At 34.0% G+C, this 23,229-nt stretch overlaps 3 protein-coding genes across 8 annotated transcripts in view; 1 reads left to right on the forward strand and 2 right to left on the reverse strand.

The window, feature by feature from the left end:
• LOC123005669 (transient receptor potential-gamma protein) overlaps window positions 1-23,229 on the forward strand; it is a 70,798-nt gene that overhangs the window by 3,192 nt on the left and 44,377 nt on the right. For 2 of the 4 annotated variants that reach the window (XM_044399519.1, XM_044399520.1), the window contains 2 exons: window positions 5,977-6,019; window positions 19,752-19,906. In XM_044399519.1, the coding sequence (XP_044255454.1) occupies window positions 19,829-19,906 (78 nt within the window). In that variant the 5' untranslated portion in view covers window positions 5,977-6,019; window positions 19,752-19,828. Of the gene's footprint in view, window positions 1-5,976; window positions 6,020-18,187; window positions 18,263-19,751; window positions 19,907-23,229 lie in introns of those variants that run through there. The other 2 variants (XM_044399516.1, XM_044399518.1) reach the window with 1 other exon arrangement.
• LOC123005677 (mucin-3B-like) lies at window positions 7,088-15,745 on the reverse strand. Of its 3 annotated transcripts, none has more exons than XM_044399528.1 (3): window positions 15,406-15,745; window positions 8,298-8,855; window positions 7,088-8,250 (listed from the first exon to the last, which is right to left on the reverse strand). In XM_044399528.1, exons 1-3 carry the CDS (start codon window positions 15,485-15,487, stop codon window positions 7,148-7,150), a joined length of 1,743 nt encoding a protein of 580 aa, XP_044255463.1. In that variant the 5' UTR covers window positions 15,488-15,745; the 3' UTR covers window positions 7,088-7,147. The 3 variants fall into 3 exon arrangements, with proteins under 3 accessions (XP_044255463.1, XP_044255464.1, XP_044255466.1); XM_044399529.1 differs by lacking the exon at window positions 15,406-15,745 and adding an exon at window positions 10,732-11,428; XM_044399531.1 differs by lacking the exons at window positions 7,088-8,250; window positions 8,298-8,855 and adding exons at window positions 13,712-14,683; window positions 14,731-15,210 and having other exon boundaries at window positions 15,406-15,741.
• LOC123005678 lies at window positions 15,834-17,104 on the reverse strand. The gene has a single exon (XM_044399532.1). It carries the CDS (start codon window positions 16,729-16,731, stop codon window positions 15,913-15,915), a length of 819 nt encoding a protein of 272 aa, XP_044255467.1. The 5' UTR covers window positions 16,732-17,104; the 3' UTR covers window positions 15,834-15,912.

The raw sequence follows: 23,229 nt of genomic DNA on the forward strand, positions 1-23,229 counted from the left end.
TAAGGCCTTTCAACGGGCGTTTTTATTTCTGCGAAACAGAATTTATATATTTACAACTCTATTCTTGCGTATTTTTGTATTTTCGTCGGCCTTTGTTTGGATTTTTGATAAACGACATCTCCGACTATTACAAGATAAAAAGTTGGGACCGCACCAAAGGTCCTTGCCCCTTCTAGTCGATATTTTATGGACTTTGTTCCCACAAACAAGACTGAATCGAATGTTTGTAATGCAGGGGCCTTAATGGATCATTAAAGAGATGACTCAAATTCAACCCTTTATTGATGACGTACTTTAACCTTCAGAAATCATAATTATAATTATATTGCCCTAGATGCACTAACAAATATTAATTAATTAACCTTAATTGCCCGACGGAATATCATGTATCAAGGCAAAGGCTCAGAAAAAATATTTTTCTTTGTACGGATGAAATTTCACGTTTTATGTGTTTTGGGGAAATCGTGAGACAATATTGTGAGGTTTTAGCATAATTAGAACGACTTGCAAGGTTTCAAATGGTGAAGCGACTTGCAAGACTTTCATTTGGCAAAAGGCCAGGTTTGTGGAGGAGAATCGGGAGTTAATGATACAAAGGCGGTGATGTTGCAATAACTGAAATGGAATGAGATATAACTTTACAAATGAAACAAAATTATATTTCGTGTGACAAAAACTTTCATTAAAAACTAAGAAAATCATACAGCTGAAAATAAAATATTGGTTCATGAACATTATCGAATCTTAAAAAAAGATTAATGGACTTTGACGACGTGTGTTGGCAGATTTTCCAGCGCCTGAGCTTGTCTAAAGACGATTAAACAACCAAACGATGACATTTTTTTTAACTATTTAGATGTATTTGAACGGATTTTTTCTACTTGTCCTGCTCCAAAGACTTAAATTATTCCCTTTACCCTTTGTTTCCTTTTTTCGGAAGATTAATTCAACAAGCCTTATTAATCCAACAATATTTTATTCATAATAAATGTGGCAATAAAAAATAATACGAATATTTAACTTACCCTTACATCTTTTGTCTTATAAATTCATTTTTTCAAGTTAAAAAATTAAAACATTGTCAAAATTTATGTTCATCGTTTTAAGGCTAAAAGTAAAAAATCTTTCAAGTTAAAAAATTAAAACATTGTCAAAATTTATGTTCATCGTTTTAAGGCTAAAAGTAAAAAATCTTTACATATTAGGACCATTTAACATTCTAAAATTTATCTTTGTCTTCCGCATTGCGTGGTTTCGCCACTGCTTTAACCAAAGGATGAGTCCTAATCCGGGTTTATTTATCCTCAGAACCGGATTTGATACCGAGAAGTTTTCGGATGGATTTAATGCAATTTTTTGGAGGATGTCGAAGTTTCAATTTGAAATAATAATAAACAAGACTTTTGACCTAAAAGCCAAATTGGGGCATACAACCCCAACTACAAATCCTGCAACCGCAGGATCACCTTTCGTCGGCGACCCTTATTAAAGTTGCAGTCGATTTGGTTTACTTTCTCTCGGCCTCACTGCTTTATTTATGTGGTAATACTTTACAAAACATTAAATTTTGCTGTGCCATCAACGACAAAATCCCTCACTTTAAACATAAACAAGCCGCTAAATCACAATTTGTGAATTTTTGGTTAATTAGGACAGTGGCTATCATAAATCACACTTTTGACACTTTAACTAAATGGTGTTATTTGAAAATAAGTGGAACGAGTTATGGAGCTTTCTCAAACACCCCCCCACAAGCCCGGAGTCCCGGAGTCGATAACCTACCTGCAATCATAAAGGTCTTTGACACTGTGACCTAATGATTGCACTGCACCGTCACGGTTACCTATAAACCGCTGTGGTGGATCGCGATTTAGGGGTGGCGTGCCGGCTTTGCGTGTTGCAATGCACAATATAACCCCATTAACCCCGTTTGTAATGCGATTGGAAATTACACTTCCATTCGGCAGATTTTAATTTCATTTCGGTTTTTATTGCGGTGGTGAATCCGGATTTTTTCCGAAGAAAGTAAAATTAAAATAATTTTGTCATTTGGGGGGGTGGTGTGCAGAAACACAATTTAAATAATAATATAATGTGATTAGATTGTATCGCTAGATTGAAATTTGCAGTGATGAGACTCTTTCCCGAACGTTCGCCTTAATTTTATCATTGGAAGCAAAGGAAAATGGTCGTTAAATTTTTACGACATCAGCGAATATTTCACAGAAGGCGCTTGCGTAACTCGGGGTTACAGAGTATTCAAATATGCAAATTCGGCCGTTAATTTTATGCACTTGCCTTCAATGTAAATTCCACAAAACCGAAAATGTATATTTCATACGAAATAGATGTAAATGTCAATTCGCTTTGCTTCGATGTTTATATTTGCAATGTTGATTAATTGATGTCTGTTTATGTTTCGTTCTTAAAATACATTAGGAAATTTTTCTTAACGTAAACAAGCTTTTTGGCGGAGTTTCTCTGCTCATTGTAAGGAGCATTGTAAGGAGCACTTACACACCTTTTAATATTAAATCGCCGCCAAACATCAAAGATAGGTTTTAGAATCTAAATTAAAATTAAAATAATCCTCGACCATTTTTTTATTACATTATTTTTAAGAGAATTCTTTTGAATTAGGTACAATGGAAACATCTTGTTAAAATAATTTTTGGCTTTGCAAAGAAGGTCAAAAAGTTCTAAAAAAGCGTAACAAACAACATAACAAAATTATTAAAAAACCTTAGAAAACAAAGTAATAATACAAAGTAAGTAATATCGATCAAGATAATTTGTAACCGAGTCAACCTTGGATTCGAAAACGTATGTCTGTAAAATATCAAGTAAAATGACAAGTCGAAAAGTAAAATGGCATGATCAAAAAGGTGATGATTATAATAACTAAATTTATAATTTATCTTCAAAAAAGAGCGGTCCTACTCGTATTATTATACGTCGGCAACTAATTCCAGCCTATTTTGCCGTTTTACCTTTTGACTTGTCATTTTATTTGACGTTTCACGTGCAGTTAGACATACGTTCTCGGATGCAAAGGTGACTCAATTACAAGTTATCTTGATCGCTCGATATAAACAAAAGATAAACATAAATGGGTAAATTAGTAACCATTGAATCCACGATAATGCAGTAAAAAGGAGGCAAATTTATTAAAAGTATAAAAACGTTGAAATTTGTTTAAAAGTAGAATAAAAACTCGAAGATATGAACATAAGATTGTAATAAAATAAAACACTTAAAGATAACTTGTTAGAATTTTTGTTTTGTTTAAAAGATAAACAAAAAAGGATATTAAAAGCAACGCAAACAAAAATAGACTAAACATTCTTGACCTAGCTAAAAAAAAAAATTCAATTATATTCGGAATTTTAAAACGGCAATATGCTGTTGGTTACTATTGAAGAATGATTCATTGTTTTCTGCATAAAAACATTACCCTCGAAAAGAGAAACTTTAGAAATGCTATTTTTAAATGAGAAAAATTATCGTTCTAATTTAATTGCTCTTTTAATTATAAAATCAAGTTAATTGGTACAATATTCAAGCAGCACTTGGTAAATTCCCTTTAACTAGCTTGCAAAAGAAAAAAATCTACAAGCAACAAGAAATTTAAAAAATCGCTTATGAAGAATTTCAGACGACATTAATTTGAATTTGTATTTTATGCCAAGTTTTCCTATTTGTTTCCTCTGATCTTTCAATTCGCTTATCTAATCCAAACAAACTGAACTTGTGTCAAATGCATCTCTGCAACTTAAAATAAATCATAAGTTTCTAATGCTCGTAATAAATTTTCAGTTTTCGTTTGTGTATTTAGCGTTCAGTTTTCTCGAACAACATTAACAGCCTTAGAATCCAAATTACGAGGAATAAATTAAAGCCGAAAGCTGTCGTATTTTAAAAACCATTCTCAAGCTTTGTCGATATTGATTTAATATAAGCCGAATTTAAGGCGATTAAAAGCTCTGCGTTGAACACTTTTCGTAATTAACTCGTAAAAATGCACTTGTGAGAGAGGAACCCTCAGAGGTAACATTTATTTTCAAAATTCCGAGAAATAAAGCAATGACGCCTGAAAGCACCTGAAAAAGCGGAAAATTCGTCCTCGATATACACCACGGCTGAAATGCGATCTGTTTGTCCTGGTGAAGTGTTGACGCAGGATGACGTATTTTCGATATTAAAAACAGGACATCAAGCTGGATTGTTATAGGATGCAATAAAGTGATAAAAATATTAGTTTTATTACAGTCGGCAAAGTGGAGACGAGAAAAAACACCAAGAATTGCACAAAGGAGCGAATCTTTGTATCAATCCAATATTTTTAGGCGAAGCCACGAAGCTATCAAGGCACTTAAGGTGGCCTGTTGAATTTTAAACACCACTATCTGACTCCGTTAATATATCAGCCATTATTAAGGCTCGGAAATTTTTATGATGAGTGCTAACTTCGTTCCGTGCTCTAAATTAAATAGTAGAGTGGATTAGGAGCGAATAAATTTCATTGGAGTATTTTTATTTGTTACAATTTAGATAAACACAAAATGTTTTTGTATGGTTTGTGAGATTTGTTTACTTGTGGTCTTTGTAAGGGTTTGATAATGATAGTTTTATTATTTATTTAAGAAACACACAATTTATTCGCGAATTAAATAAATAAACTGAAATAGAAATAGTTCTTTTAGTTGTCGATGTTTCAAGTTCCTAAAAATTAATAAACAAACTAAAATATTGGGCACGTGAAACCTTCTCTGCTAATTGCCGGTATCACATCCAATTATTGAGAGCCGGACCTGCAACGCGTACATAAATTTTCCGCTGATGCTAGTGGAAAAGCGGGAATTTGTGGCTTCTCTCCTAATAACAACAAATCACTTCATTTCAAGGTACCGAGAGAATTCGAAATCGAACATCAATTTTGGCCTCAATAAAATCTCATCATTTCTGTCAAATGCAATTAAATCATTACTCGCCTCGAAGTTGACTTGATTATCATATATTACCAACATTTCTGTGGAATCAACAATGTGTATTCCTGGAATGTTATTAAAAACGTGGAGACTCTTAAAAATAAAATTTGCAGCGAAATGGAACTTATACAACTTCATTTCGTGTCTTTTATGACAGAAATCTTGCCTACTCAACGTAAAAATTTCATTGCAAATTTGCTTCGGTAATGATATTTTTATTCAAAATGTAAAAACCGCACTCAATTTGATAATAGAATTCGAAATTACGGGATAAAACCAAAATATGCTAAAGAATGCAAAGTCTTTCCTCTTCAACTTGGGACGTCTTAAGGGCACAAAGTCGGGCTTAATTGCCAACTACTGCAAGAAATTAAACTTTTCAAAAAAAAACCGTTTTATTCGCGAGTCTGATTCAGAATAGCGTGAATCCCATATTAAATACGATTAGAATTCACAAAAATTTGTTGTTCATATTTTAATTGATGAAAATTCAAGTATTTTCATTGTGTGTTTTGAAAAAGAAAAAAGATGCCAAAAGCCTATCTTTTCTCTTTTGATTAATAATTTTGTCGAGATATTTAAAAGAATATCAAAAATTGAGACAAGTTTTAACTTTTTTTGTGTAGAGGATGCAAATTTACTTAAAAAAACAGCCGTTTTTTTATGTGAATATCTTCGCACAAGGTTCTCCCTACTCATACATCATCTCAGCGTTATTTTCAGCTAAACCATAAATTTCAATAAGCCCAACCGTCATTTGAATATGTACAGGAAAACTAGAAAACTAGATTTTCGGACTTGTATGTTGGCGGAAGTCGTAAATATCGACCACACTCTCTTATAGGAAGATGTCGAGGAGTCAAGAGCTTTCTCTCTATTCTTCGCAATTTGCAGAGCCGTAACCTAATTACGCCCTATTTTAAAATTCCGTTACAAAAAGCTCGAGTGATAATAAAAAAATAAAACATTGATTTATTTTTTGTTGCAGTTCTCCGAATGGACGGATCATGACAAAGACACACCGGATATCGGTAAGTTGTCAGGTTTATACAATTTTCAGGACTTGCTGCAACTGAAAATTCTTAATTTATTATGCACACGGTGTCGCGTTTATTCTCTATAATTTTACGACGTTAGACTGAATTTAATAAGAAAAGAAGATGAGGAGCAAAAACAAATTAATAAAACGGGAGGAAGGGTGAATATTAGCTCTTTATTAAAGTGCGTCGCATTTGTAATGGATGGATTTATTTCATCGTCTTGGAATGAAATAAATGTGGTGAAAGATGTTTATGCTATTGAAGTTTATGAAACTAGCGTTCAAGGGTGTCGTGCTGAAATTATACTCGACTTTCAGCCTTGTTTCAGTTTCAGGGTCACAAAATATTCAGCCAAGTAACATTTACACTGTTTATGTAGTTTGTACCCAAACTGAAACGTTTAAAAATACGTAAGGTTGGAAATTCTGTCGAGTGATAAACTTATTTTTAAGTGCTAACTCATTTGAAATGTGATTAATTTTGTGTCAGAGGCAAAGCCCTTGTCCAATTTTCTTAGTCATTTAACGAGATAAACTCTTGTAGAGCTAAGTTATTCGCATCAAAACTTTTGTAACATCGTCCTCATTACATTCGAATTTTAAATTGAATAAAGCATTTTTCGCGGATGTGACACAACGATCAATGCAAGAAGGAGGTAATTAAATAATTCAATTTTGAAGTCTGGATATGACGAAACAGATTAAGTTCCCCCTTGTGTAATCACAATAGTGTTAGTTGAAGTTGGCAGAACTATCGTCGTTAGGAAGCATCGCCTGCGTTTGGATATTAATTCGGAATCCATACGCCACCAAACCGAAATTCTGTCTTAATTACCATCACCAACCCGGAGTTTTTGCTACTCAAATACCCCTATTCACATCACTGGAATAATAGAAAACGTATGACTTTTCTCCGAAATATATTTCAAAGAAATGCGGTAGCTGGAATGCGGCGAACATAAAATTTTTGTTGTACATAAACCGGAATGTGTCTGCAAGAGAAAATTTATCTCGCTTTCAGCAAAGTGTTCCGGAATCAATTTTTAATGAAATTATCTCGTAGCGTAAAGCAGCTGGTCTTAATCCAGGGTAATTTTTATTAAAGAAAGTTTTACACTATTTAGAGATCCCAGGCAGTTTCAATGAATTTTTTCAGTATACTGTTGGCTTCTTCCAAAAATTCTTCCCCTTGTGTTGGCTTTCTTTTCGCAGGTGATGCCACAATTGTGACACAAAACTGTTGAGATGCTTGAGGTACTGAACGCTTCCATTTCCAATACTCCGAAGGTGTGGTAGTTGGACTTGTGAATGGAGTTGTAGTACTGTTAACTAGAGTCTCATTGTTGTTCACATACTTCATTTCTCCTGAAATTCCCTCAGTGTCTTTGAAGTTTCCGGTGGTACCATTAAGTTTAGCCAGAGTCTCATTATTGTTAACATATTTCATCCCTCCTGAAATTCCCTCAGTACCATTGAAGTGTAGGTTTCCTGTGGTACTATTACCTGTACTCAGACTCTCATTATTGTTAACAAGATTTATTTCGTCAGCATTGACACTCATTTTGCTAACATATTTTACCTCTCCCGAGGTAATATTTGGTGGTACCTCATGTTTGACAATAGTATTGTTAACAAACTTGATATCGCCATAGATATCCGCAGTCGACAAACATGGTATGTTTACCACGACGCTAGTCTTGTTAATACCAGCACATTCTGGTGCTGTATTGTTGACACAAGACATGGTACTACTTGTACAATTAACCAATTGGTTGTTTGCATCTTTACAAGTGACCAAAGCTGTAGCTGCCACCACACACATTAATCTACCATCGCTGGTACAAAGCGACGTTGTGTTTGTTGGACATACACTGGTACTATCACCAACACACCTAATAATTGTATTTGAAACAATTTCTTGTCTCTTGGGGATTACATCAGCATTGTGGTAGTAATGATGGATTGTGTAATGGTCGTACCGAGGGCGGTACCCATCATAAAATGACTCATGGGAGTATGTGGGCGTTGATAATTTGCCCAATTTATACCCTAAGTAAAATCCAAGAATACCACTTCCGGTATCAGAAGTACTATAGTGGTAAGTTGAGTAAGTTTGGTAGTACCCATGATGTTGTGGGTGTTGGACTGGAATGGAGTAATATCCGGGATAGTGGTAGTTATATTTGTTGACGATTTTAATTTTAGTTTTCCCATATTTCACTTCTGGAAATTATTTATTACTTTATGAAAATAAAAAAAGTACTACTGACTTGACCCAGGAGGAGGTGGTAAATCAGCCCAAAACGTTTCTTTCTTGTAATGTGGTCTAGTCGTTGTTTTCGGTCTTCGTGTTGTTGTGACACTTACCCAAGGTCTTGTTGGTGGGGTCCATCGTGTGGTAGTTTTTGTTTTCCACCAAGGAGTTGGAGTTGGAGTTGTATGTGTCCGTCGAGTGGTTGTTGTAACACTTATCCAAGGTCTTGTTGTTTGTTGAATGCGTCTAGGCGTAGTAGTGGTTGGTCTAGGTGGAGGGGTGGTTCGTTTGGTAGTTGTGGTGGGTCTAGATCTTCTGGTTGTCACCTCCACCCATCGTTGGGTTGTTCTACTTCTTCGTGTTGTTGTTGGAGGGTAACTACTACGTGGAGTAGTTGGAGGATGCGTCCTACGTGGAGTAGTTGGAGGGTACGACCTTCGTAGAGTAGTTGGAGGGTTTGTTCTCCGAGGTGTAGTCCGACTTCTCCTTGTGGTTCTTGACTGGTAAGCTAAAGCTTGCAGCCCTGACCCCCAATTATCAGGACCTACAGTTGACTGAATCTCGTCATTATAAGCTGAAAATAAAAAAAACAATCATACATATGTAGGTCGTATGTCCTACTTTGATTCAATGTTTATTGACAAAGTCGTTACAGAACGTCTGCAAATTCGTTGTGATAGCATCGACGATAAATATTGAAACATAATTGCAATAAAAACCCATTTTACGACTGGCTAGTTCACAATCTTTCGCTCGGCGTGTTTCATTTACTTTAGGAAAAATTTAATGCATGCTGAAATTTGTTACAATTTAATAGAATGTTGACCTAATTAGGAAATTGAGAAAGGTGCTTATTACATTTGGAGATTGTTTCTAATTGTACCCTTGTTATGTTACCCACAGTTAGAGCCTAAATTTACATACGAAATTTCATTTCAGTTTGACAGAACTTCAGACAAGTTTGAAGAAAACGTGGCAGAAACCACATAGGATAAACAATAATAACCACTATTAACAAATAATTTTATTTTTAAGCATACAAATATAAAGTAACAACACTGTACATTATGTTATAAATAAAAAATTACAATTTCCAAGCAGATTCTATAAATTTTTCAACGATCGATTTGGCATCTTTTAAAAATAATTCTCCTTCTGTTGGTTTCTTCTCAGCAGGTAGAGCAACAATAGTAACACAGAAATTTTGCGCCATTTCCCTTTTCGTACGAACAGGGGGGTTTGTAGAGGGTTCCGGTGTAGTAGTTATAGGATATTTAGTCGAGTACGTTGACGTAGTACTATCACTAGAATTTACAATCACCATTGGTGTCGTTGTTATCGGATATTGTGTGGAAGAAATTGTCGAATTGGTACTATTCGTATTTGTAGAGTTTGTAACTATCGTATTATTGACAGTTTTGACATCCCCATAAACTTTTGCGTTGGAAATACACGGTATGCTCACAGTTGTTGTGTTTTGATTTGAATTTTTACATTCCGGTGCTGTATTATTAACACACGGGACCACACTTTTTACACAATTGACTTGCCGATTATCAGTGCATGGTACCGTCGAAGTTGCACTAACGACACACATGAGAGCTCCGTTCGAAGTACAAAGTGATGTGGTATTTGCTGGACAAACAGTAACACTGTCGCCGACACAACCAACGATTGTATTAGATTGAATCTCTTGATTTTGTGGTACTGCGTCTTTGTTATGGTAATAATGGTGTACGGTGTAATGGTCATATCGAGGCCTGTATCCATCATAAAACGAATAATGCGAAAATGTTGGTGTTGTCAGATGTGCTAAAGAGTAACCCAGGAAAAATCCCAAAGCGGTACTTCCAGTATCACTACTACCGTAGTGGTAACTAGTCGGGGAGTAAAAATATCCAGGGTGGCCCGGGTTTTGGACTGGTAGGGAGTAGTATCCAGGGTAATTGTAGTTGTATTTATTTTCAATTTTAATTTTTTGGGGCCCATTATAATCTGAAATTATCAATTAGCTGATTTTGATTCGTTTAAGTGGTAACTTACTTTGTTGGGGGTAAGTACCGGGTCGGGGTGGTATGTTCCACCCAACATTTTGACCTGACCCAGTATTATAACTGGAGGTTGTTCCCGAGGAATATGGATGTCGGGTTGATCCTGAACGAGGTGTCGATTGGTAATTTGGCGGTCTGTAGGTACTACTCCATGGTCTAGTACTAGTTGGGGCAGTACTGCGAGGTCGGCTTGTGGTATATCGACTAGGGGGAGGATGAGGTCGCCGTGTGTAACTTCCACCGCCTCGACCTCTTGCTAAAAAATGTTTGATCATAATATATTGATAATTGATTAACTTGTGGAAATTGAGTGCCCTTACCTTGTGATCGAAAAAGTGCAATTTTTGCGTTAGGTGCGAATTATGTTTCGAGGTTAAGCATTCAATTAATAATACTTACAGCCACCGTAGCGACCACATTGGTGAAAGTCGATGAATGCCACCAAAAGCAACAACACTAAACTAATTTTTACACTGTACATGTTTCGGTTTCAGACTTATTACTTAATTAAGGTACTTGTCCAGTATGCAAGGTAGAGATCACAGACTCACGGTCCTACACACACTACTGAAGTGAAACTAGCTTGTTGTTATTGGTCAGTGCACAGGTGTAGAGGTAGTACCAGTTGATGTAATTTGGGAGTTCAATACCTTATGATGTGTTGTACGTCTTTGATTTAAACCAAATACAGATAATTATATGGGAAAGACAAGGTCGTTAAAGTTGGTATAACCGTTTTCTAGAAACATATACTTCACAACTGATGTAAAGTTAATTGTTTGTTTACAAGCAGTGAAGTATTTTATGCATTGAACTAGTTTTGCTGGTATTACGAAATCCATAAAATACCCAATCTTGTAAAAAAAAATTGTAGTCTATTCTGATGTTGGTTGTATCTGGTCAAAGCCTCTCGTAATCAGTGTGTTTTTTGAAGCGTTTCATGCATACATTGTTACAATATAATTCTACGAAGTTTTATTTATGTTTCATGTCTATTTTCAGAAGAAAAAAAATGTTTTTGCACTTCTTATTTTACTATTTTTATTATACATAGTGCACTAGCACCCCAGAGAAAAATTTCAAGTAAGATACCAGGAAGATGGAAAAATGTTTATAAAATTAAAATAGAATACTACAACTTACTCACTGCATGGACTATATTTGTTCCCTTGAAAATAATGACATTTTGTAACCTCTACTGACGATTTCGGAAAAATTAAATACTATTGTAAAATTGTAAATAACATCATCAATGTAAATTTTTTAGTTAAAAAAACACTAAAATTTTATTGATTTTTTTTAAAACCTTTTTGAACTTACTTTAACATAGGGGATGCGCCAGAACTCGCGCCCCAGAAAAAAAATCAAGTAAGATAAATACCAGGAAGATACCAGGAACATGGAAAATAGTTATTTATTGTAAGAGTGTGTTAGGTACTTTTCTTAAGTGGATAAAACGCGACTAACACACGACTGCAATATAACGTTTTATCCACAATCACAGGCCCAAATTATTCCAAACTTAATTAAAAATTAAACTGACATTTAAACGTCACGCCAAATGTGCTTTCGGTTAAACGTAGTAAGCTGTTACGCGGTGCGCTGGTTACTAACAGTGGAATAAAGTTACTTTATTCCACTAGTGGATAAAGTGGTACTTTATACGCATCTAAAGTGTGGAATAGTCTCTTTTTCTAATTTGCGTTTATAATACGTTTATTAACGTCTCCAGTAGGAGTCGTTTATGGCTATCTATAAAAGCACACTGTACTTTAATGAATTTAGGGTTATTTAGCTTTTGTATGCCGCTTCTGACTTGTCAGGTAACAAATTTTGCGTTGTTGCTTCGGCAGTTTCGCGAATTTCGGTCGGAGTTCAAACTAAATTCTGTTGGCTCATATTTTATTTATTATTATTTTGTTGTAACATTAATAACTAATAATTTGTAAATTTTACTTTTAATGACAGACGGCAGAAATGATTCAAAAAATCAGGTGGGCGCCGAGTGTCACCAACCGATACCAACTAACACAAAATTCTCTAGACGACAAAAATATATTTTTTTTTAATTAAAATAAGAAAAAAGGGGGCACAAATTAGAAAAAATAGCATTAAATACTCGTTTTATAATGGCATTGGCGCACTCATCCCATAGAAAACTCGCCTACGGCTCGTTTTCTAACTTGGAATTCGAGCGCCAAATCAACCCTTATAAAACTTGTTCTTTAATATACTATTATAGAGTGATTGTGGATAAAATGTTTAAAATATTCTCTGTAATTTTTTTTTGACATTTGACAGTTTTTATGTATATTTAATGATACTGTGATGATGTTGTATAGGGTGATTCACGATGAATAATGAGTCTGACCAAATTTGCGATGCAACCAACATTACAGTTGTCGCAAAATAACTTGCGAAGAGTAATGGTGGTTGCATCGAGAATTTGGTCAGGCTCATTATTCCTAGTGAATCACCTTGCATATGTTTTTTATAATTATGTAGTGAAGGTACAAACATTTTGCCAATAAAAGCCACAAATAACATTAAACAGAGTTACAATGTAGGATACAGCTTTCTTGTTTCCTCTTCTAATAAATAGCCTGTAGCAAAAAAACTATGAAAATTATTTTTACAACAGAAATAAATAGAGTCAAAGTGCAAAATTTAAACTCTCATAACTTCGAAATTTTTATAGATAAGATTTTTTTAACATTTTTCTCTCCTTCTGGTATCTTACCTTACATGGGGCATTTTTCTCCGCCGAAAAAAATTTCGGCAAAAATCAAAAAAATTAAAAAATTCTTCATTGATACCCTTGTACCAGTGTTTACTCTTTTAAAATTGGAATTGAATGAACTGAATATTTTGATATTATTTGATAAATTTATCATTTTCTTATGTTTTTATTAAAAATTTAGTTTGTTGGGATAAAGTTTTGTATGCATCTCTGGAATAAACATCGTTAATCTCTCAAACGAAAATGCCTTTGGCGTTATCTACATTCTGGGAATTAAAATAGCTGTACATTTTCATAAATAATTATTATAAGTATACCTATTATATTACTAAAATAATAGAAGGGATAAATATAGCACAGAAAATGGATTGGTATTATTTCCTAAAACTTTAAAGTGAACATTTTTTTCAATTTTTATTAGAATAAATAATAAAAATAAGAAAATTGCGATAATAGTATAAAACAAGCAAATTGTAATTACNAATACTTATAGTTTTAACAATTTTGGTGGTATTTATTTTCATAAAATAATCTGTTATTAAAGGTTATCATCAATTTCTATAATTGTTTTACATTTATTTATATGTTATGTTATCTATTTCAAATACATAACTATAATACTTTGTTAATAAATGACAATTTTGATTTTCGCTAATTTTATTTTAAATTAATTTTTTAACAGTACGTATCCTACATCACTAAACATTATTTTGGTACCTTTTTTGTACATCACTGGCGTAAATTATAAATTCCATGCTGATTCAAAGAACTTCCCTGCTATAAACTTAACATCACTTAAAAACTGTTCCCCTTCAGTAGGCTGTCTTTTAGCTGGCAGAGCCACAATAGTGACACAATAATTCTGGGCTACATCTCGTTTCCTGCGCTGTGTATGTGCTACCGGATTGGGTGTTGTAGTAATGGGGTAATTTGTCGATACCTCGTTTGTACCAGTACCATTATTCACTGTTGTACTATTGGCTACTGTTGCTGTTGTATTCAATAATGTCGCATTAGCTGGGATTATTGTATTATTGACAGTTTTAAGTTCTCCATAAACTTCAGCTTTAGATATACATGGAATATTTATAGTTGTGGTATTCTGGTTTGAATTTTTGCATTCTGGGGCTGTATTATTAACACAAGGGACCACACTGTTCACACAGTTGACTTGCCGATTGTCGGTACACGGTACTGTTGAAGTGGCACTTGCAACACACATTAGAGCCCCATTCGAGGTGCAAAGTGATACAGTATTAGCTGGACAAATAGTGACACTGTCTCCAACACAGCCGACGATAGTATTAGCTCGTATTTCTTGGCTTTGAGGAATTGCATCTCTGTTGTGATAGTAGTGATGGACGGTGTAATGGTCGTACCGTGGCGTATACCCATCGTAGAACGAATGGTGGGAAAACGTCGGTGTTGTCAGTTTTGCTAAAGAGTACCCCAAGAAAAACCCTAAAGCGCCACTACCAGTATCATGAGTACTATAATGATAGTACGAAGGGGTATAAAAGTATCCTGGATAACCGTACTGTTGAACCGGAATGTGGTAGTACCCGGGATAGTGATAGTTGTACTTGTTTACAATTTTAATTTTTTGGGGTCCTAAATAACCACAATTAATATTTTGCAATGGAAACTTAAATACTTACCTGATCCTTGAGAGTACCCATATTTTGGGGGTCCTATGGGACCTTGCCCCGGCCGTGGAGGTATATTCCAACCACCAGTCCTGGGAGTTGTCTGGGAATAAGGGCGCCTTGTTGTCGCTCCTCCAAAATGAGGTCTTGGAGAACTAGCTGGGTACTGAGGTCGGCGAGTAGATATTCCACCTCCAAAATAAGGTCTTGGAGTACTTGCTGATAACTGAGGTCGGCGGGTAGAAACTGCTTGATAGTAAGGTCGTGGAGTTGAAGGTGCTCTATAGGGGGGAGGACTAGGACCATGCGTGGGTCTGTATCTGGATGTAGCTCCATATGCTGGAGGATATGGTCTTGAGGTTGGTCGGTACGATGGGGAGTATGAATTGCTATGGTAAGAAGGAGCATGGTATGAAGGTGATGAAGAATGGTAGGAAGGCGCATGGTATGTCCCACGACTGCTGCTGCTTCTACCAAAGCTGCCTCCTCGAGCTATCGACAGGAAATTTTAAGTTAACAAAACTACGACTTTTATATTGTTTTTTTAAATATAAGCAAGCAACTTACCTTTGTAAAATTTTGCAAGAAATTTATGTATTAAAAGTAAAAATAAAAAAGAAACAGAAAGCACCACACAGATTCACTATTTTTGTTTATTAGAAATTTTTTTAATAAAAAATTACTTACATCCTCCATAACGTCCACATTGATACAAATCAACACAAGTTAAAACAACAAAAATCAAGAGACTTGTTTTGACACAACCCATGTTGGATTAAGTGAAATTACGAACATTTAACGTCTCACTATAAATATCTGACTGCAGTCTTAGTACTGTGAATTCAGTTTGATAATTAAAGGTCACTTTATGACGACTACAAGAGATATTAACTTCAAACAATTCTCCCAATTCGTGTAAAGTCGTAAATTGCGTTGAATCGTTTACAAGTGATTCACTTATCAGACTTTTGGTTTTAAACAGAAGTTTATAAATATGTATTAAATAAATTAAATCTGTTATCAGAGTTAATAATTACTGAAACGCAATAAAGCACTGAAAAACTTGTAATAATTTACTTTAATTTAATTTTAGCTTGCTTTGAGAGTTAGCTTTTTTAAGGGCAGTAAAACCAAGTATTTTTTTTTCTAAAAATTTATTGTTTCTAAATTTTTATTTAAATACAATAAAATTTGTTACGACTCTTCTTCTTTTGGTTCTGGGTCAATAATAACCGTCACACAATACATTCTCTCGATCTTTGTCAACGCTGGTACTAGAACAAAAGTACCGCCAACCGTACTAATACTCATTCCTTTATCGTCTTCATAAACATCTTCTATTTCAATACTGGCCAAACAAGGCAAAAAAATTGTTTCAAAATCATACGCCACTGAAATACAAGCTCGTACACATGGTACCGTAGTTTTAATACACATAATATTATTATCATGGTCGCAGGGTACCACTACACTTATTTTAGACATACAATAAACGGTACCATTTAATAAACAAACCGTTTCTGAATTTTCGGGGCACAAAAACGTTGCATTTGGATGACAACTAATCACATGGTCGGACGGAATTGTCTCATTGTCGGAAATGGTTCTATTGATGTCATGGTAGTAATAATGGTAGTCATGGTACTGGAAATCAATGTCGGTCATTTTGCTCAAGCCGTACCCTAAGTAATAATCGAAAGTCTCATCGGAACCATGGTCGCGGAAATATTTTTGGACTCTGTAGTAATCTCTGATGGGTGCTTGGTAGCTACCATGGATGTAGTGGATGTTGTGGGGGTTACAAGCCTTTGCGTTGTAATACGAACCACCGTAAAAACCTCTAGTACCAAAATTCGTGTCAGGAGTTGTTGTTTCAATAGCGGTGGTTGTATCGGATACCACGTCAGTGTTGTTATCAAATGCTGGTTCTGTGGTGGTGTTATTATCACTATCACTCAAACCACACTTAATCACTAATATAAAATGGGCCTGAATTACGTACGTCACCTTCATGTTAGTGATTCAAATCTCAAATGTGGAATAAGTAGAGTGTGAAGGTTTGGTTCATCCAGGTTTGTATTGAAAAAAATTCGAGCGGCTCCATTGCACATATGATTTATCTCCTCATTTGTAAAATTACTTGATGTGTTTATGGCGGATATTGTAATTACTCATTAGTTTAATAAGCGTTTCAGTTAAATTGTTTAATTACAGCCATGCACATACTCGTAAATTTAGAATAACACAGCGCGTCAAAGAGTTCACGGAACTTTTGATAGGAAAGTTAATGATTTGACTGCTTATGCAAACATCATTGATTTGGTTTGAAATAGAAAAATGAGACTTGGAATTCCCGATTTTAAATTTACTTGCAAAGTGAAACACATTTGCTGAATGATGAAAACAAAATGAGACACAATCTGTGTCGGTGCAAAAGTTTACGGGTTACAATTTGATTTAATTTAAAATGTGGTATGTAACTCGAAACACAAGAACGCAAATGGAGTTGATGGAATTAACTGCTGCAGTTTTCAGTTATTATTTTGTGTATACCGACTGTGTATAATTTATATAAAAAATGATTTAATTATTTCATTTTATGTGATGTCTGGGAAAACTTATTTGAATGGGTAATAACTTTCATGCATTATTGAATATGGGACTCGTAAAGGACTAAATTATATTTCGAACAATGATCATAAAGCTTCAAATAAAGCTGAAATATTGTTCAAAAGTCGTAAAAAAGATTGTATGAGCGCCATGTAGCAAAATTCAATCACCGTTAAATTAAATAAGTCGATTCCCCTTTTCAGTCTCTCGAGACTTTATAATCTTAAACGATTATTTACATAATTTTATTAATAAATTTAATATCATTTATCCAAACAAATCGGGCCAATTTCAGGAGCAAAATACGATAAATTACAGTTTCCATAAACATTAATAATTTTCATAGAAGCAATCAAATTCACGCAAAAATAATTAATATAAAATGGTATTTAGAACTGCGTCAGAACCACTTTGCCGCCTGATTGTGCGATTTTGAACGTTTCATAAAATTTGAATTTGATTTTTGCAGTTGTAGAAACAATACAGAATTAATAAGATTATAATTTGTCAAGGGTCGTTTATATCACACTTGCTCCCCCAAGAGTCATAGTAGCCCCAAATTGAATTGCTCGAATTGAAGCGGAAATGTGGCCATTACACCAATTCGTTGGTTACCAAAGCCGTTGACCTTGCCCATGTAAAAAATAAATAGACGGGGATGGAATGGCTTCCTAGAGGAGTTCTCAAATTTATTCACTGTCTTGTGAATACTTCGCAAAATCATTTTTTGTTTCTTTGTCGTTTTTAAATTTAGACCGTTTTATATTTTATTTTGTATATTATTTTAAGTATGAATGTTAGCATGTAAACAGGAGTGCTCCCGAATTTCCAGATCGGTATTTTAGTCAGGAAGTGGTGTTGAGAAGGAGTGCGCGTTTTTGTCGAGTTTTCGGCTGAAAATGTGTTCAGATGAAATCCATGTATTGTTCTAAGGGTAAGGGCTTGAAAGTTTGAAGGAAAATATGAACAGAATGCTTTAGTTAGGAAGTCTATTGAGGACAGGCGGCGTTAATAATACATTTTCTCCTGCAACATCTTAATTAGAGAAGACGGCTTTTTTGGGGGTTGTAAAAACCAAAACTTTTGCTATGATTAATTAATTTGAAATGTGATGAGTTTGGAAAATCGCACAGGAGAAATTTTTTGAGTGCTTGGGGACTTAAATTTCAACATTTTTTGCTTCGTGTAAATTGAATTCGATTAAATTTAACTTTTTTGACTATAAATGGCTTAAAAGGTATGAGTGTTTAGTTTTCAGTAGAATTTCTTTTGTTTTTCAGCCATTTATAAAAATCCTTAAAAGTTTAGGGCGAGTTTGAACGAACAATTTTATCAAATTTCAAGTGTCTATCATTTTGTTTTTAGGTAATTAATCTATTAGAGATATTCTATATCTGATGACAGTGACAGAAAAGACACTTGGAATGTGCCCACTTGGTTAAAGTAATGAAATACATGGGCGTGCATTTGTTCTCTAAAATTTTCTTAGCTGTCATTTTGCAAGTGTTTGCAATCAGGTGATCGTAAATGAAGACCAATTATTTAAGTAGGGAAAACTATTTAGATGTAATCGTTAATGAACTTATGTATCATAACCGACGATAGCAGGAACGAAAACGAATTTTGCTTTAGTAATTTTGAGGACGAGGAGGATTGCTAAAAATATCATAGTTAAAAATTATTTTCATGCGTTAACAAATTAATAATTTGTTCATCATTCTTCATGGTATGTATGAGTACCTACTTACTATATTTTTTTAAAGAATAACAGTGGTTTTGAAATATTATTTAATACGACTCCTATAAACAATATTTTTTTCAATAGTAAACTTATGTTTAGTGTCAAAATTCAGTCGTTTTTGACATCGTCAGTTCGTCTCCTGATTTTGAAGAAGCTCTACCAAATTGAACAAAAAATGTATTTTAAAAAAATCTCAAATACTAGTAAATTCACTATTTTTAAAATATTTGTTTAAATAGTCACTAATCTGGATAATTTCAGAATTGAGTTTATATTTTCTTTATTATAAGAATTTATGTATTACTGTAACATATCTTGGATAAAATACGCTCTGAAAAATATACATTCAAACTGGCTTGTACCTATATTTTTTATTTTGTATTTTTATCTTTATCACTTCTAACTACCTACATCCAAAAATTTTTATTGTGTCAGCAGCTATACTATATTTTTATTCATTTCATTTTTTCCCCTCCTGTTTGATATTGAGTCCCGAGTAGTAAACTTATTTTTAGAATGTTTTCATTACATTTGAAATATTATTAAAAACGAAATATTCGTTGGCAATAAATCACCGCGGTTGAAATTGAAATACGATTTATTAGTGGCAAGAAATCTCCGAATAAATCACGCGGTTTTTCCACAAGCTCGTCGGATTTCTAATAAATTTTATTAATTCCAGAGAGCCCCGCCGAAGATGAGGAAGAAACGGGGTCCGGACTGGACCCCTCGACAGGGCCCTCGGAGACTTGCATAGAGATGGTCCGAACCGACATCGCCACCGCCTTCTCCTCAGCTCCTCTCCTGGAGAAGCCAATGATCGATAAAAAAGTTAAGGTGAGTTTGATCCACGAACGAATTTCGCCGAATTTATGGCAATCGTAAAATATTGACGTGTTTTCTTAACTCTTATCAAGCAGAAATTTTCACAAGTGGCCAAAACAAAGAAAAGCAGAAATAATTCACTTTCGGTGGTATCAAAAAATTGTGTATTGTATATGTGAAGTTTAGTTTGATGAATGAGGAAGTCTGGTTTTAAAGGCTTTTAAGTATTTTTAAACACCAGCTTCGGCGAAAAATGTGTTTAAAAATTTATATAACAGCTGTAACAATAAATTTTGATTGTTTAGAAATGGTTTTTATACGTGTCTAAGTATATTGCAATTTTATAGCCAGTGGTTAAAATATTACAATGATTTCATTGAGCAGAATTTTAAATCGATTCTTTTACATAGAAAAAATCCAAATTACTAAAAAAAATTCAACTCTGGTAGAATTACATTTACCACATCTTAAATTAATTGTTTTGCACTTTTATTTTAAGAAAATTGGTAATAAAATTTTACAGAAAAATTAGACCGTAGTTAACACTGGCAATATTGGCAATATTTATTATAAAAAAAACATTTTATTTGTCATTTGTATTGTATTTGTATTGTTATTTTTAGTTGGTCGTAAAAGAATGAGTTGAGAAGATCCTAATGATTCATTTTAGTACCTTTGACTTGAAAATGTTGTTCATAAAAGTGCAAATTAATAAAATATATATAAAAAACTGTATCATGTAAAAGTTTAAGTCTTACAGTGGTCAAATTGCAGCATCAGTGATTGTTTTACAAATTTTTACAACTTTAAAATCTAACTGAAAGTAAACTCATTAAAATATACGAAAATGTAACTTTTAGACAACTTTGTTTCGAATCATGAAATAAAATTCCCAAACGGCTAACAAACCCTGTCCATGCAAAATTTTACATGTGGTTTTGGTGTTCACAAAGCGATAAAATGACATGTCGCTATTTTACAGCCACCAAATCGTAATGGTAGAACAGTAATTCCGCAACAATTCACTTTCAGCAGATGCAACTATCGTCATCGACAGTACACTTGTCTTGCAACTGAAGCGAAAATTCATTGAATATCACAGAAAATATTGACCTGAATTGGAAACAACTTCACTTTGCTGTAACAAAAAGAATTGCACTTATTGTTTGACCTACATTTGCATCTATTTCCATGTTTAAAAACATATTTTTGTTGGCAAAACTTGAGGTTTTTCTTCTTTGATTTGTACTTTCGAGTCCTTTCACACCCTTTTTATGTATTGAAAAAGAATTTCTTCTTGTTTGAAATTATAAAATGAAAGGCTGAAAATTAATTAATAACATTCAACCCTCATGAGTTCAAATAGCTTGACAAATATTCCTTTGTTCTCGTCTTTTGAGGCAATTGCGGCCACATCTCGTACAAAAATATGATCCTTCACTGGACAAAAAGGAGCAGCTGCAAGCGGCGCTTATTACATTAATGGTTATCAGAGCAAAACAGTAAAAACTTTCATCTTGACTTCTCATATTTAAGCTCGAAAATTACATTTCCGGCGATTTGAGGAGCTTTAGCTCTTTTATTAATCGATGGCCAGCTACATCAGACATGGCAGTGAAACAAAATCTCAGTCCAGTTAAAAAACGCATTTTCCTTGCTTTATCTTTGTTCAAATACGTTCCAACCAATTGAATTTGTATTTTTCTTGACTTTATAGAATCACTCGGGGATGACATATGTTGCATGTTATGGCAAGTTGGACCAGAAAACTAATCTTTGTACGACTGAATGCTTTCTTGTAAGCTCGAGCTGTTATTTATATTTTTCCGGTGCGAAAGTGCGATTTAGAGGAACAAATGTCGAACTTTTAACGGAAAAGATTTATCGCCAACATGCGTCGAGTGTTTTAGATGATAAATCTTTTGTTAATAAAATTCTATTTTGCGGAACATTGCACGGACTTAATTAACGTCAAAGCGCAAAAAGCTTGTATGAAATGCTTCAAAAATGTTTGAGATAATTTCGCAGATTTTGTTAGGAACTATCACCGCATATAGACCAAAATACGCTTTAAGATAGTAATTAATAGGTGGTAAAATTCATATTGGACAGTTACATGGGGTTGAAAATTGAATGGATCAGACCAAGATGTCAGCAATTTTGGAAAATTTGCGGGAACGACTGACAGAATATTAAGCCAAGATGTTGAGCTAAATTAGGGGATGATAAACTTGATTAAATTGTCATGCTTTTATTGTGGTAAAAATTTATTTTGGCAAAACAATTCCAAAACGCTATCTTTGCATCATTGCAATGGAAGCACAAATTTAAGCTTTTGTCAACTTTTGACCGGCGAATTTTTTTCACTTTCCAGCTACAAAAATTCATAGTTTTAACCATCTCTCTACGATATTTCATCATCACTTTTTGCCTCACAAGGCTCCAGGCCGAATACATCGATTTACAAATTAAATTACAAACAAAACTTAAGTCTTTTAAAATATTTCAAACTTTGTCCTAACGTAGGATGCTTTTATTCAAATTATTATAAAGCCCTGAAACTTTTCCCGAATAAACATTTTTATTTCCTTAAGATACAATAAAGTTCAATTATAAAGTTCAATTTGTATTTCGAAAGGTATTAAATTTTATCGACCTAAAGCCACCCTATGCATATGTGCAATCTGCAAATTTTCGCACTATCTTCGCAGTAAATTTAGAAACTATTAAAACCACTAAAATTAATAAAAAGAAATTAAAATTACTTATTTTATAAATAAGTTATTTACAAAACTAATAACGGCTGAAAAAACGTGGGGTTTGTTTGAATTCCGCCCGTGGAAAGCTGTAAACAACATTGTCTAGTAAATCAGACAGGTTATGGCCCTGTTAAGAATTTTTTAACGGATTCAGCTTCCATTTCCATTTAGATTAGACTTGGACATTTTCCCGAATGTGTTTCACCGACTTGCATTTCCATACGTAAAATGTTCCATTTTAAAGGAGACAGCAGTTAGGTGTTTGTAGTACAATACTTGGAGTCAGTCTTCTTAGTGCCAGGGGATGAAAATGAGGATAATTACGTTAACGAGCTACACGTCTTAGCTCAAGATATCTCCTGAATTTCAACTTGCTCCGGTTTGGATTTGCCGGATTAGTCTGGGTTATGGGCATGGGAAGATCATAATAGCACCAAGTCGAAAAATGGCATTCAAAAGTTTCTATTTTTCAAACAAGTTTGCGAAAGCGTGAAATGTATGCACGCGTGGGTAGGAAGACAAAGGATAACGAGGAAATGTGGTGCATGGACTTTGGGAGATTTATGTTCTGAACGA

The sequence above is a fragment of the Tribolium madens genome, unplaced genomic scaffold (genome assembly GCF_015345945.1).
Source record: "Tribolium madens isolate multiple individuals breed KSU strain unplaced genomic scaffold, Tmad_KSU_1.1 Scaffold_20;HRSCAF=117;Tcas5.2_LG4, whole genome shotgun sequence".
Taxonomy (NCBI): Eukaryota; Metazoa; Arthropoda; class Insecta; order Coleoptera; family Tenebrionidae; genus Tribolium; species Tribolium madens.

Coding starts and splice junctions, on each gene's coding strand:
- LOC123005677 (XM_044399528.1), bottom strand. CDS start 15,487: ATGGGTTGTGTCAAAACAAGTCTCTTGATTTTTGTTGTTTTAACTTGT. Junction 8,856..15,405: donor ATGTGGACGTTATGGAGGAT/GTAAGTAATTTT, acceptor TTTTATTTTCAG/CTTATAATGACGAGATTCAG. Junction 8,251..8,297: donor ACCACCTCCTCCTGGGTCAA/GTCAGTAGTACT, acceptor AATAATTTCCAG/AAGTGAAATATGGGAAAACT.
- LOC123005678 (XM_044399532.1), bottom strand. CDS start 16,731: ATGAAGGTGACGTACGTAATTCAGGCCCATTTTATATTAGTGATTAAG.